Raw genomic sequence first — 12,915 nt, forward strand, 5'->3', positions numbered from 1 at the left:
TCTGCTAAGATTATTCCGATCTTTTCAATTTTTGGCACCGATTGAACTAATTTTATAAAATTATTCGCATTCTGGGTTTTTAATGTTAAAATGATTGCATATCGTGTGAAGTGTTCAACCAGTAAATGTATGTATTTTTTTGTTGACCTTGTACCTCCAAATTCTTCTATGGTGTCAATAGACATAATTTGGAAAGCTCCGTCGCTGGTCCTATTTGTGATAATAAACTGTATTTATGTTGGTCTCTTGACTTATTTCTAATACATATTTCATATTTTTTGCATATTTTTTCTATATTTTTTCCTAAATTTTTAGCGGTATAATACGGGCTTATTTTTCCTCTTGATTGTGTTATTCCTGTGTGTCCCCATTCTTTGTGTCTTTTTCTGATTAAATCAGTACTGAATCTTTCAGATAGTATAATTTTTTCTCTCTTTTTTGTTTTTCTGTAATAGATTCCGTTTTTATTTATTAAGTTCTCTTTTTTGTTTTTCAGCAGTTTATTATTTATTTGATCTAATTTTATTTCGTCTATCTCTATAAAATTTACCGTTTTTAAAAAGTCTTTTTTTTCTTCTTCTTCCTTTGTGTTGGGTTCTATTACAGGGTTTCTGCTTAAGCAGTCTGCTTCTGTATTTTCTTTTCCTGGTATGTATATAATTTTAAAATCATATTGGGATAAATAGTGGGATAGGTCTCCTAATTCTTCGTCTGTTCGTGCTTTTATATTCATATTTTGAAGTGGTTTGTGATCTGAATGTATTTCAAAGTATCTTCCTATTAATCAGTGTTGCCAGTACTTTATTGCTTCTTTGATAGCTAAAAATTCAAGGTATTGTTACGTCACAGGTTGGAGATTTTAGATGGGTTCATTTACCGTTACTCGGATGTGTAGGAAAAAGGCACGAGAGTAGGTAAAAAGGAGGAAAGAACTTGGAGAGTGACGTAATAGCCGATCCTTGCGTGGCGCGTATTTAAAGGGCCACGCGTAAACGCACTAGGAATGGGTTCGAGTCGGTTGAGTGGAGAACTAGCGCGTAGTATTTGTTCTTTTTAGGGAAAGAAACTTAATTCTTATTCCCTGGGATAGAACTCGAGGTGGTTTTTCGCAGCAAAGGATACTTAGGTTAAAATGAAATAATTGTTTCAGAAATTCCAGCAATGTAATGGGTAATTTTAATCTTAATTAAAATACAAATTTAGAATAAACAAATAGATTAAATGAATTTAGAGAGATAATGACATAAAAAGAAAGAGGAAAAGGACTTAATAAAAGATATAATTTAAACATTTTTTAAATTTACGAAAAAAAAAAGATGAAAGGAAATGAATTATGAATAGAATTTAACAACTAACAATAATAATTTAGAATGGAGAACATTATTCTAAGTCTATTTCTATTATTTCCGTTATCCGGGCTGTCGACCTCGGGAATACCCTGTCGATCAACCTGATCGGAGCAAGGAAGGGATGTTCCACTCCGGGATAATAGATGAGGATATTATAATCGGGAGTCGCCCTCCTGGCTTCCCTCCTGATCTCCTCGGGATCAAAGGAATCGGGGCCTATAGTATAGGCCCTTTCCGGGACGGGATCCGTCCACGGAGTGCAGGTGCTCCGGAGGAGTTCGAGGAGAGGGTCTACGACTTCTCTCGGTTCCTCTTGCTCCTCCAGGAACTCTACGCTCGGGGCGGGGGAAGGGGAACGTTCCGGGCTGTCAGGCTCATGCCAAGAGATGGTTTCATCTTCAGCAAAAGAGTCGACCTCCTCGGGTTCCCCAGGATAAGGAGTCGGTGACCGGACGGGAGAAGAGCATGCCCTAGGAGCAACTCCAGAAGAAGGTCCGGAAAAGTTCAAAGAAACGTCCGGAGTAAAGGAGGGAGTAGTGGGGCGGAACAGCTCCGGCTCAGGTTGAGGCGGCGAAGTCGACCTCGGACGCGACGGCGATGGTGTTCGCCCCGGAGTATTTTCCTCCGATTCAGTGTCTTCTTGGTTAGTCGGTGAATTGGGAGGTACGGAAGGCAGAGGAGACCACGACCGCTCTGTTCTGACTCTCGGAGGTTCTGGTGTGACCTTCCTTGGCGCTGCCGCGAATAAGAATTGGACGAAGAAACTCTTGACCAATTCTCGTAATTCGCGGATCTTCCGATTTCTTCGGGCGCGGCTTTTCTTTACTGACCGAAAGTTTCTTGATTCCACTAAAAAGTGTTAATTTGAATTTAATTTAACGAAATGATTTTAGTGGGAAAAATGTCAGGGCAACACGCCGCATCGCTCCTTCTGGATCCCTCTTTACATCACCTCAAAGATTCTCTCGGTACCTCTGACAGGATGGACCCTTACTCGAGCTAAGGTTTTGGTAGTCACCATTTACTGGCGGCATATCGCAACCCCTGACACGAGGAGATCCATTAACTGAGTCAAGTTAGCGGAGAACCTAAGGGATTCTAGAGAGATGCCTATTTCGGAAAACGCGAACGGCACCCTGGCAATACTCACGTCATTCATTTTCAAAGATATGAATTTTAGAATCTTAGTGGAACCATTTCAAAGGGGGCGGAAGTAAAAAGGTAGAATAAATGATGAAACTTACTTCTTGTTGTCTTCGGTTAGTCTTGGACGAGTCCTTGACAACTTCTTTATTAACTTCTCTTGTAGGCACAACGAAGTCACTAGTCACAAAACTCGAAATCGATAACTCGGATATATATATGTATATAAAAATTCAGAGACTGAATGAGCGCGAGTCCCGCAGGAACACGCGGTTTTATAACCTTGGAAAAGGGGTGGGCTAGCGCCGGATTTTCATTTTTGAAAGAGTCAGTGCTCTGATTTGGCGGCCATGTCACTCCACTTTTCCTTTTTCTTAATTATTGGTTACTCCGATTTTATCCCTTCTCTGATTTTCTTAAGCTCTAGTTTTCGTCCTTAGATTTTTAATTAGTGGTGAGGAGTTCCCGATATCTATTGGCTCGAGAGAAAAAACTCGGTTGTACGAAACTCCGCCTGCATGGCTTCCTCTTCTAACCTTCCAGAATATTGCCATTAACAGTCGGGGAAAAATTCCTAAGGACCCCCCTTTTCGTAATCACCGGGTCGCGTTTGTTTATGGGATCCGGTCGCGTGTCATATTCTTATGACTGCGGAGCTTTCACTCTCTTCGTTTGTTTACGCTTCGTAGTCGCGGTCTCAAGTGCTTCACTTATCGCCAGATATTTGATATCGATTCCAAATTGTTTTAGGTTCCTTCTAATATTCTTTAAAGAGTTTTCTGTTTATGTTTTCCGTCGGTATCTATGCCGTGATTGTTCTAAGTTTCATTTAAGCATCCGGCGATAAGGATTTCGGAGTGTAAATTATTTCTTCTAAAAGCTTGGAAGTTCTCTCTCATCACCAAATAGTCACGGTTTACTCTTTTTATCTAATTTATTGAACGCGTGTCGGAAAAAAGGAGATGTGGAGTCCGAGGACGTAACAGTATAATGCTTTTTTTTTGTGTATTCGTTAGTTTTTTGGAGAAATAGGCCACCAGCTTTTCTTTTCCATCGTCTTGCACTTGTTTGAGTATTGCACCTATGCCTTTGATAGAGGCATCTGTATATATTTTAATTGGAAGATCTGTAATACGGGTTGGGAACATAGCATTTCCTTTTTTTTTTTGAAAACTTTCTCGCACTTTTCTGTCCATGTAAATTTTTCATTCTTTCTTAATAATTGATGTAATGGATCCAGTAGTATTGAGTTTTTTTTCTATATATTCATGATAAAAATTTATTTTTCCTAAGAATTGTCTAATCTGTTTCTGAGTTTTAGGAGTTGGAAAGTTTTGTATTGATATTATGTTGTCTTTTAATGGTGTGACTGTATTTTCTCCTATTATATGTCCTAAGTATTTGACTGAAGGCGCAGCAAATGTGCACTTCTTAAATTTTAATCTAAATTTTTCTTTTTTTATTGCATCCAATACTCTTTCAATGTGGTCTAAGTGTTCGTTAAATGTACATGAGTGTATTAGGATATCATCTATATAATTTATTGCGAATTTAGTTAATTTATGTTTTCTTAAAATATTACTTAAGATTCTTTGAAATATGGCAGGAGACGTTTTTAATCCGAACGGTAAACAGATCCATTGAAATTGACCGTCCTGTGTGACAAGACCAGTCTTTCTCGTATCTTCAATTCTTAATGGTATTGACCAAAAAGCTGAATTAATGTTTAAAGTCGTGAAATATTTGCAATTTCTAGCTCTTATTATTATATCGTCTATTAAAGGAAATGGTTGTGCTTGCAGAACAATGTTTTTATTCAGGTCTCTACTATCTATGCACATACGTGTTTTTCCTTTATTTTTTTTTATGTTAATGTGACAGGAGCCGCGAAAGGGCTATAAGATTCCTCGATTAAATTTTTCTCTAGTAAATTTGCTATTTATTTTTCTATTTCTTTTTTGTCTTCTATACTACACCTGTAAAGTCTTTTACTGCAGTATTTGTCCACTATTAATTGTATCGTAGCTTCATATTTACTAACCGTTCCCACATCGTATTTATTTTTAGCGAATACTGTTTTGTTTCTCTCTATTAATTTTTCTATTTTAATTTTCTTTTGAATATCTAAGTTTTCCATGTTTACTTGCAATTCATCTGTGTCGACGTGTTTATTAAAATTAACTAAAACGTTTTTTGATTTATTTTCTTTATCAATAAGTATTATATCTAATTTATTTATTTCTTTTTCTGTTGTTTGTGGAATTTCTAAATTTTTATCAAATCTTAATTTGAACAGAGGAATTAAATCTAGTCCTATTATAAAATCATCAAAATCGTGTTTTTCAACTATGTATACTTCTACTTCTTTTTCTATATCTAATATTTTTATTTTTATTTTTACTAACCCGTTTGTATGATACACACCATTGACCGACTTTAAAAGTAATCTATTTACATCTTTCGCGTTACCTTTTATTTTTATCCATTTTGAATTTGTGGCCTGCGACCACGAAGACAAACCTACAGACCCCGCGCCGCGATCACCACAGATCGCCCATGAATACAGCGCGGTCCCGTCAAATCTTTTAATTTACGCGGGCCGACCAACCGCCCGCGGCGTGTAGCGCAGACCGCCGTAACGAGTAACACGGGCCGACGAGCCGCCCATACCGCGCACCGCCACAGACCGCCCGGGAGGTGAGTTTTCCCCACTCTCGGGCCACCGGGTATATAAACTGCCTCGAGCGCGAGCTAGGCACCTTTCCTGCGCTGGGGAGCACCCCAGCAACCGATCTTCCAGGACTTGGGCGCTCCCAAGTTTTTCTCGACCGGGCTTCCCGGCTTTCAAAACCAATCTCTGCGACTCGGGCGCTCCCGAGCCTCTCCTCGATCGGGCTCACCCGGCTCTTGAAACCGCTCTCCACGACTCGGGCGCTCCCGAGCCTTTTTTCGACGGGCGCTCCCGGCCATCCTCGATACCGATGTGTCCACGACTCGGGCGCTCCCGAGCCTTCCTCGACCGGGCGCTCCCGGTTATCCTCGATACCGTTGTGACCACGAATCGGGCGCTCCCGAGCCTTCCTTCAGCCGGGCGCTTCCGGCCTAACCCTATACCCTTGTCTCCACAACTCGGGCGCTCCCGAGCCTTCTTTCGACCGGGCGCTCCCGGATCTCTCTCCGACCGATTCTACCCCAACATCCGGCATCGTGGGCAGATTACGCTACTGCGCCGCCGACTCGCGACCGCGGAAACTGTCCGTAAGATACGGCCTGTACGGCCCATCCTGTAACCTGCGCCGCCGACTCGCGACCGCGGAAACTGTCCGTACGATACGGAATGGACGGCCCATCCTGTAACCTGCGCTGCCGACTCGCGTCCGCGGAAACTGTCCGTGCGATACGGCCTGGACGGCCCATCTTGTAACCTGCGCCGCCGCCTCGCGATCGCGGAAACTGTCCATACGAAACGGCCTGGACGGCCCATTTTGTAACCGGCGCCGCCGACTCGCAATCGCGGAAACTGTCCGTACGATACGGCCGGAGAGGCCGAGCTGTACACTGCGTTTGGGAATACGACCCACCGGGACGTTTTGGTCGACCACCCGCCTGTAAATAGTTTTAGGACTCGTAGAAAGACGAGCCCGTTGTGCAGGCCCGCTCTTCGCACACTACTCACGTAAACGTTTTTGTGTTCTTTCACTGCTTAAGCCATTTTCTTTTGTTTTCATCATTTACCTTGTATTATCTTGTTTCCATTATTTTGGGCTTTGCAATAAATTACTTTATTTTGTACATTGATCACGTCTCAGTTCTTTAACTCGTACCCCGGTTCCCGACAAGCTTTCCACCGACAAAATTACCGTGTTACAAATTTAATAATGAGACTTGAGAACCGGGATCATATGTTCCCATTATTTTTACTTTATTCTCAAGAAGCAATGGAAGTCGGATCAATGGTGTGGTTTTTCGTTTTTTTGTTCAGTACTTAAACTTGCTTCTATTACTGAATTGTTTTCTATAGTCTTTGGTTTTAATTTTTCTTGGAATTTAAATTAGCATTTTTCTTCTGGATGATATCTTGTACCTTTGCCCATGTTTTTGCATGTTTTGCATGATTTTTTTTCTTCATTCCTAACTTTGTATTCTGTTTTCCCTTCTTTTTCAAACATTTTCTTTTTGTCTACTATTCTTTCCAACTTTTATAATTCGCTAATCAAATCTTGTGTATTTTTTATTTCGTCCCTATCAATTTTTTCTCTGATGAACTCGGGTAATCCGAATGCTATTCTGTCTATTCTAGTATCAGCATCCATGGTTTTATTTATTTCTAATAATAGTCGTTTTTTTTTATTGCATATTGTACTAATAAACCCCTTTTGTATCGAAAATAATGCGCATATACTCTGTTACTCCATCTTTTTTTTGCAAAAGTTTCTATTAAGGCTTGTTTCTAACCTGTCCACTCGTTTTGATGCTTTCCTTTGATTATCGTAGAAGAGTACCAATCGTGGTAAATTGCGTCTAAAACTAATCTTAATAATTCAATTTTGGTTTCATCTTTTTCTATTTTAAACCATTCGCATTCTTTTTCGAACGTTTCTATCCATTGTGTAACATTGCATGTTTTATAAGTAAATTTTTCTAATATGAATTTTTTAACAATATGTTTTAAGTTTCTTTCTTCTTCTTTTTTTTCTGATTTTTCCACTAATTTCTCCAATATTTTTGCCAATTCTGGCTGTTCTGTACTATTTCCTTGAGAGTTTTTGTTTTTTAAATATCTTTTTTGGAACTGGATGTGTCCCTCGTCGTCCACATATGTCTTTTCCATTTTTTCTGATAACGTTATCCATATACTTAATTCATCGTGTCTTCTTACTAAAGAATTTTTTACCTTTTTAAAAGCGTCAGTGACTCTCAATTCTTCATGATACTCTGCATAGATGTATTCCTCTGGTATCACATATGTTTCATCTTGCTCTGTAGTAATTGAGGTTATTGCCACCACCGAAGATTTATTATCCTTTAGGGAGGGCACTACTTTGAATTCAAACTTCAATTTTATTTTGTGACAAGAATTGTCGTTTTATAATATGTTTTATATTGGGATTCGGATTTAATGAGAGTTGCGAATAATTGAAGCCAAATTAGTTTCTCTGTAAACACAAGAATTATATAATTACTAAAGTTACAATTTACAATAAATACGAGGTTTACAATTTACCTGTAAACACAAGAAACGACAATTAAGGACAATTATTAATTTTTTTTAACCTATCTTATTTAACGTCTTATGTCGGGTATGCAACTTTGTTAATGATTCACATTCCTTTTGTCTCTTCCGTATTATCTCTTCCGTATCATCTCTCCTTTGTTCTTATCATTTTCTTGACGTGGCGCTTGCCCGATCGTAGCCGTGCGCCCAGAATATTTAGCGCGCCAATTTTAAAGAGGGTATATTTTCTTTACATACATTACATTTGCATTGTGTGCTCGCGTTACATTTGACAGATAGGTGTAATAGAAATTATTAATTACGTGAGATATGCCCCTGTTAGTAAGGGCAGCGCGGCAAACTGCCTAGAGAAACCGAGTCAACCTGATGGCCGGAATAGGCCACGTGCCACCAGGATGATTGCGTCCGCGAGCGGTGATTGTTCACACGAGATGAGCGGTCCTTAATTAAATGAATAACAAGTAAACCGGGCGCGGCGATGCACACAAAACGAGCAGTCTAATAAAAATGAGGCGTATTCCGCAATTGAGCGCGCGTGGCGAGAACGTCGTGAGCATGTGCTCGAGCACGTTGCTACCACGTGCACGGACAGTGAGACTGGATCCGTACTTTCCTTAAGCCGACTGCTTTTACAATAATAAGAGTGATTCTCGCACTTCCTGAGAAACACCCCTTGACCACCGGTCACTTCACAAATGAGCTAACGCCAAGAAACAATGAGATAATCAAGAGAAAATTCTAGAGCCGTCTGTACGCACTGACTTTCGGAACAAAAAGAAGTATTATAACCGGCAAATACCGCACGTGGCGCGGATTATATATAATTACCGGTCCACGACGTGGTGCCATCGCGTAATTATGCGCGACACTAAGTAAAAGAGCGGTCTCATCGAGCGGGCCCGTTAAATCGCGGACAGATAGGATTAGCAGGAATCTTATATTGCAAATATATTACAAATCTGACCGCTGAACCTGATGCAAATATTTCTAGATAGAACATATTTTATACCTTCTTCTGAATTAATTCTCCTGTTCAGTTATGTACCTTAAGGATTTTAATGTCTGATTAAATAAACCTAAGTATGTCCTCCAGAGAAATCTCCTGAGGTACATCTCTGATAATACCAGATCTGGAAATTATATACGAGGGGATAAATGCTTTAAGACCCTAATCATTTAGTTTAACATTATCAAGAATTTTATTCGCGGAAGTATAATCGTGTAACTCTATTAAAATTGTGGCCCTACGCCCCTGAGTTTAAAACATTTAGACCCCGCGCCGCGACCACCATCGTTTCGCCCGAGATTTTGCGCGGTCCCGACCATCAAGTGAAGTTACGCGGGCCGACCAGCCGCCCGCGGCGCGTAGCGCGGATCACTGTAACGCGTAACATGGGCCGCCCAACCGCCAACACCGCGCACCGCGACCGACCGCTCGGGAGTGGGGGTACCCCACTCTCGGGTCCACGGGTATATAAACTGCCTCGAGCGCAGACGAGGCACTTTTTCCTCGCTGGAGAGCACTCCAGCAACCGACCCTCCAGGTCTTGGGCGCTCCCAAGCCTTCCTCGACCGGGCTCACCCGGCCTTCGACACCGCTACCTCCAGAACTCGGGTGCTCCTGAACCTGTCCTCGACCGGGCTCACCCGGCCTTCGACACCGCTACCTCCAGGACTCGGGCGGTCCCGAGTCTGTCCTCGACCGGGCACACCCGGCCTTCGATACCGCCACCCTCAAGCCTCGGGCGCTCCCGAGCCTGTCCTCGACCGGGTTCACCCGGCCTTCAACGCCGCTACCCCAGGACTCGGGCGCTCCCGAGCCTGTCCTCGACCGGGCTCACCCGGCCTTTAAAGCCTAGACCTCCTAGACTCGGGCGTTCCCGAGGTTGTCCCTCACCGGACCACCTCCGGCTTGCGCACTTCGGGTACACCGCGCCGCCGACTTGCGACCGCGTATTTCTGTCCGAACGACACGGCCCAAAGGGGCTCACACTGTATACCGCGCCGCCGACTCCCGACCGCGTATTTCCCTCCGGACAAAGGGCCCACCTTGTACCGCGCGCCGCCGGCTCGCGGCCGCGTACCTCCGCCCATGCAACGTAGCCCGATCGATCCGCCATTTCGGCAACTAGCGAAATAAAAGCTAGTCTTGTACACCGACTCGCCGAGCAACTAGTAGTATTTTGTTTGTTTCCTGTATCCTCAGCGTAACTTGTAGTATTAGACTTATTTTGTGTTACCATTATCTTTAAGTTTATAATAAAGTATCGTTTATTTTTCACGTTAATCACGTCTCACTTCTTACTCGTACCCCGGTTCTCGGCGAGCTTTCCACCGATAAAATTACCGCGTTACAAAATTTTGCCTTTGCCAACTTTTTTGCAAACTTTAACATTAGTATTAGTTACTTCAATACGTGATTGTGTGACAAGTAATGGATAAATGTTATCGTTATTATTATTATTTGCGATTACCATGAGAGTAAAGAGTGCCTTATCTTGAGCTGAATATTTAAACACCGGTTTAGATTTCAATGCAGGTGTTATATTCCGAGCCTTTGGCAACAGAAGCCCGGGAATAACGTTGGAATGTCGCACGCGCGCGACCATTTAGCTTGATCGGCAGAATACCGCCGATCAAGGTAACCCGGCATTTCCGGCCGGGACGCGACATTCCGAGAACAGTCGCGGTTGCCACCCGCGATTCAGCTGATTGCTATGATTTTTGACATAGCAACAGCAGGGCATATATAGGAGCAGCTGCGGCCCGGAGAGCCAGTCGTGAATAGAAGTCATAATTAAGTGAATCGCGTAAAGTGGCCAGCTGTAAATTACAAGAAGAAAACCGTATATGACGTCGAAAACGGACTCTTGATAATTAATCGCGCCGCGATCCCGTTACAACTGTATGTTCGCACGACGCTACCACCGAGAAGCGAAACGATAGTACGGACCGTGACCGATAGCAACCAAATTGGAATAATATATGCCGATGAACCAAAACCCGGAGTGTTCATCGGCAATTGTTTGGTTGCTCCTGAAAATAACATTTGTGCCATAAGCGTATTAAATACACGGGAGACAACAGTGCCGTTCCTCACACCCGTACTACACATAGAAGCAGAGCCGCATTTATGCACAGTCAGCGCGCTCGCGTTACAAGATAAGCCAGGAATAGCCGCAGTGCAGCAGCAAAGAGAACGCGTTAAGGAACAGCTTAGAATTAATCATTTGAATAATGAAGAAAAAAGCGAATTAATAAACATTTGCGAAAGCTTCTGCGACATCTTCCATTTGCAAGGCAATCCGCTTTCCTTAACCAAATCTGTCGCACACAAAATAATCACAGAAAAGAAAAGTAGGCCAATTAACTGCCGCCCTTACCGACTGCCCGAGAAGCACAAAGCTGAAGTAAAAGAGCAAGTAAAGAAGATGCTCGACGAGGGAATTATAAGAACCAGCGCGAGTCAATGGAACGCACTGATATTGGTCGTTCCCAAAAAAGCCGACGCGTCCGGAAAACCAAAATTAAGGACAGTCGTCGATTTTAGGAAGTTAAACGACATTACGATAGGCGATTCCTTCCCTATACCAAACATGACCGATATCCTCGACCAGCTTGGACACGTGAAATATTTTACGACCCTGGATTTGGCTTCGAGATACCACCAAATCCAGATAAAGGAAAAACACAAACAAAAAACCGCGTTTTCTACGCCCGAGGGACATTATAAATTTAACAGGATGCCATTCGGTCTTAAAAATGCACCGGCTACATTTCAGCTCATGATAAACTTAGTCTTATCGGGCCTGCACGGTATTAAGTGTCTCGTGTATCTAGACGATATAGTCATCTACGGACCGACGCTCAAGGAACATAATAAGAGACTCGAAACCGTTTTTAAACGTTTACGAAAAAATAATTTAAAATTACAACTGGACAAATGCGGATTTTTACGGAAGGAAGTGCTTTATCTCGGACATTTGATCACGGAAAACGGAATTCGACCCGATCCTTCCAAAATTTCCGCGGTAAAAAATTTTCCGGTACCGAAAAAACTAAAAAACATACAATCATTCATCGGGCTAGCCGGGTATTACCGAAGATTCATACAGGACTTTTCAAAAATTGCGAAACCCTTAACAATGCTCACAAAAAAAACGAAAAATTTCACTGGGAAATGGACCAACAAAACGCGTTTGAGATATTAAAGGAAAACTTAACCTCCGCGCCAATACTTAAATATCCCGATTTCACGCGCCCGTTTATCGTTACCACGGACGCCTCGAATCATGCAATCGAAGCCATCCTCTCTCAAGGGGAGATAGGAAGAGATCATCCGATTGCATATGCAAGCCGCATATTAAACAAGGCCGAAAAGAACTACAGCACGACAGAGAAGGAACTACTCGCAATAGTATGAGCGGTGAAACATTTCAGACCCTATATCTATGGGACAACATTTACAATTGTAACAGATCACAAACCATTGATTTGGCTGTTCAACGTAAATGATCCCGGTTCCCGCCTGATAAGATGGAGGTTAAAACTCGAAGAGTATAATTACGAAATAGTTCACAAGGACGAGAAAAAGAACACGAACGCGGACGCGCTTAGCAGAAACCCCCTGCAACAAAAAGAAAATTTTTCAGTACACATATTAAAAGAAAAAAGCACATACTCAGCAGAAGAAAAGGCTAAGCTCATACACGAATATCATAACACACCGATAGGCGGACACCAAGGCATCACACGTACGCTACACCGCATCAGATTACAGCACAAATGGCCAGGCATAAGAAGAGACATAGAAGAATACATAAAGAAATGCGAACAGTGTCAGAAAAATAAGTTATCGAAGAAAACGAAAATGCCGCTAATTATTACCGACACGTCTAAAAAACCGTTCAAAAAATGCGCTTTAGACATAGTAGGACCGCTACCGATAACAAACAATAAATATATTCTAACGTTTCAAAATAATCTCACGAAATTTAGTAAAGCGATTCCTATCCCGAACCAAGAAACCGCGACCGTAGCAAAAGCGTTCGTGACTCAAATAATTTTCTACCGAAATATCGAAATATGTTCTTTACGATCAAGGAAAAAATTTTACGAGTAGTGTTTTTAAAAATACTTGCAAATTACTACGGATCGAAAAAATCCAGACAACTGCATATCATCCGC

General features: G+C 42.0%; 1 protein-coding gene across 1 annotated transcript; it reads right to left on the minus strand.

Annotated features, from left to right (window-relative positions):
• Positions 1–6,252: 6,252 nt before the first annotated feature.
• Positions 6,253–7,578, minus strand: LOC139101267 (uncharacterized; the record flags this gene model as incomplete). Its single annotated transcript, XM_070654300.1, is given in 2 exon segments — positions 6,253–6,834; positions 6,837–7,578. Coding segments are annotated over 2 exon segments (1,134 nt in total), but the record flags the coding sequence as incomplete, so codon positions are not given.
• Between the last annotated feature and the right edge of the window lie 5,337 nt (positions 7,579–12,915).

Source organism: Cardiocondyla obscurior, linkage group LG03, assembly GCF_019399895.1.
Source record: "Cardiocondyla obscurior isolate alpha-2009 linkage group LG03, Cobs3.1, whole genome shotgun sequence".
Lineage (NCBI taxonomy): Eukaryota > Metazoa > Arthropoda > Insecta > Hymenoptera > Formicidae > Cardiocondyla > Cardiocondyla obscurior.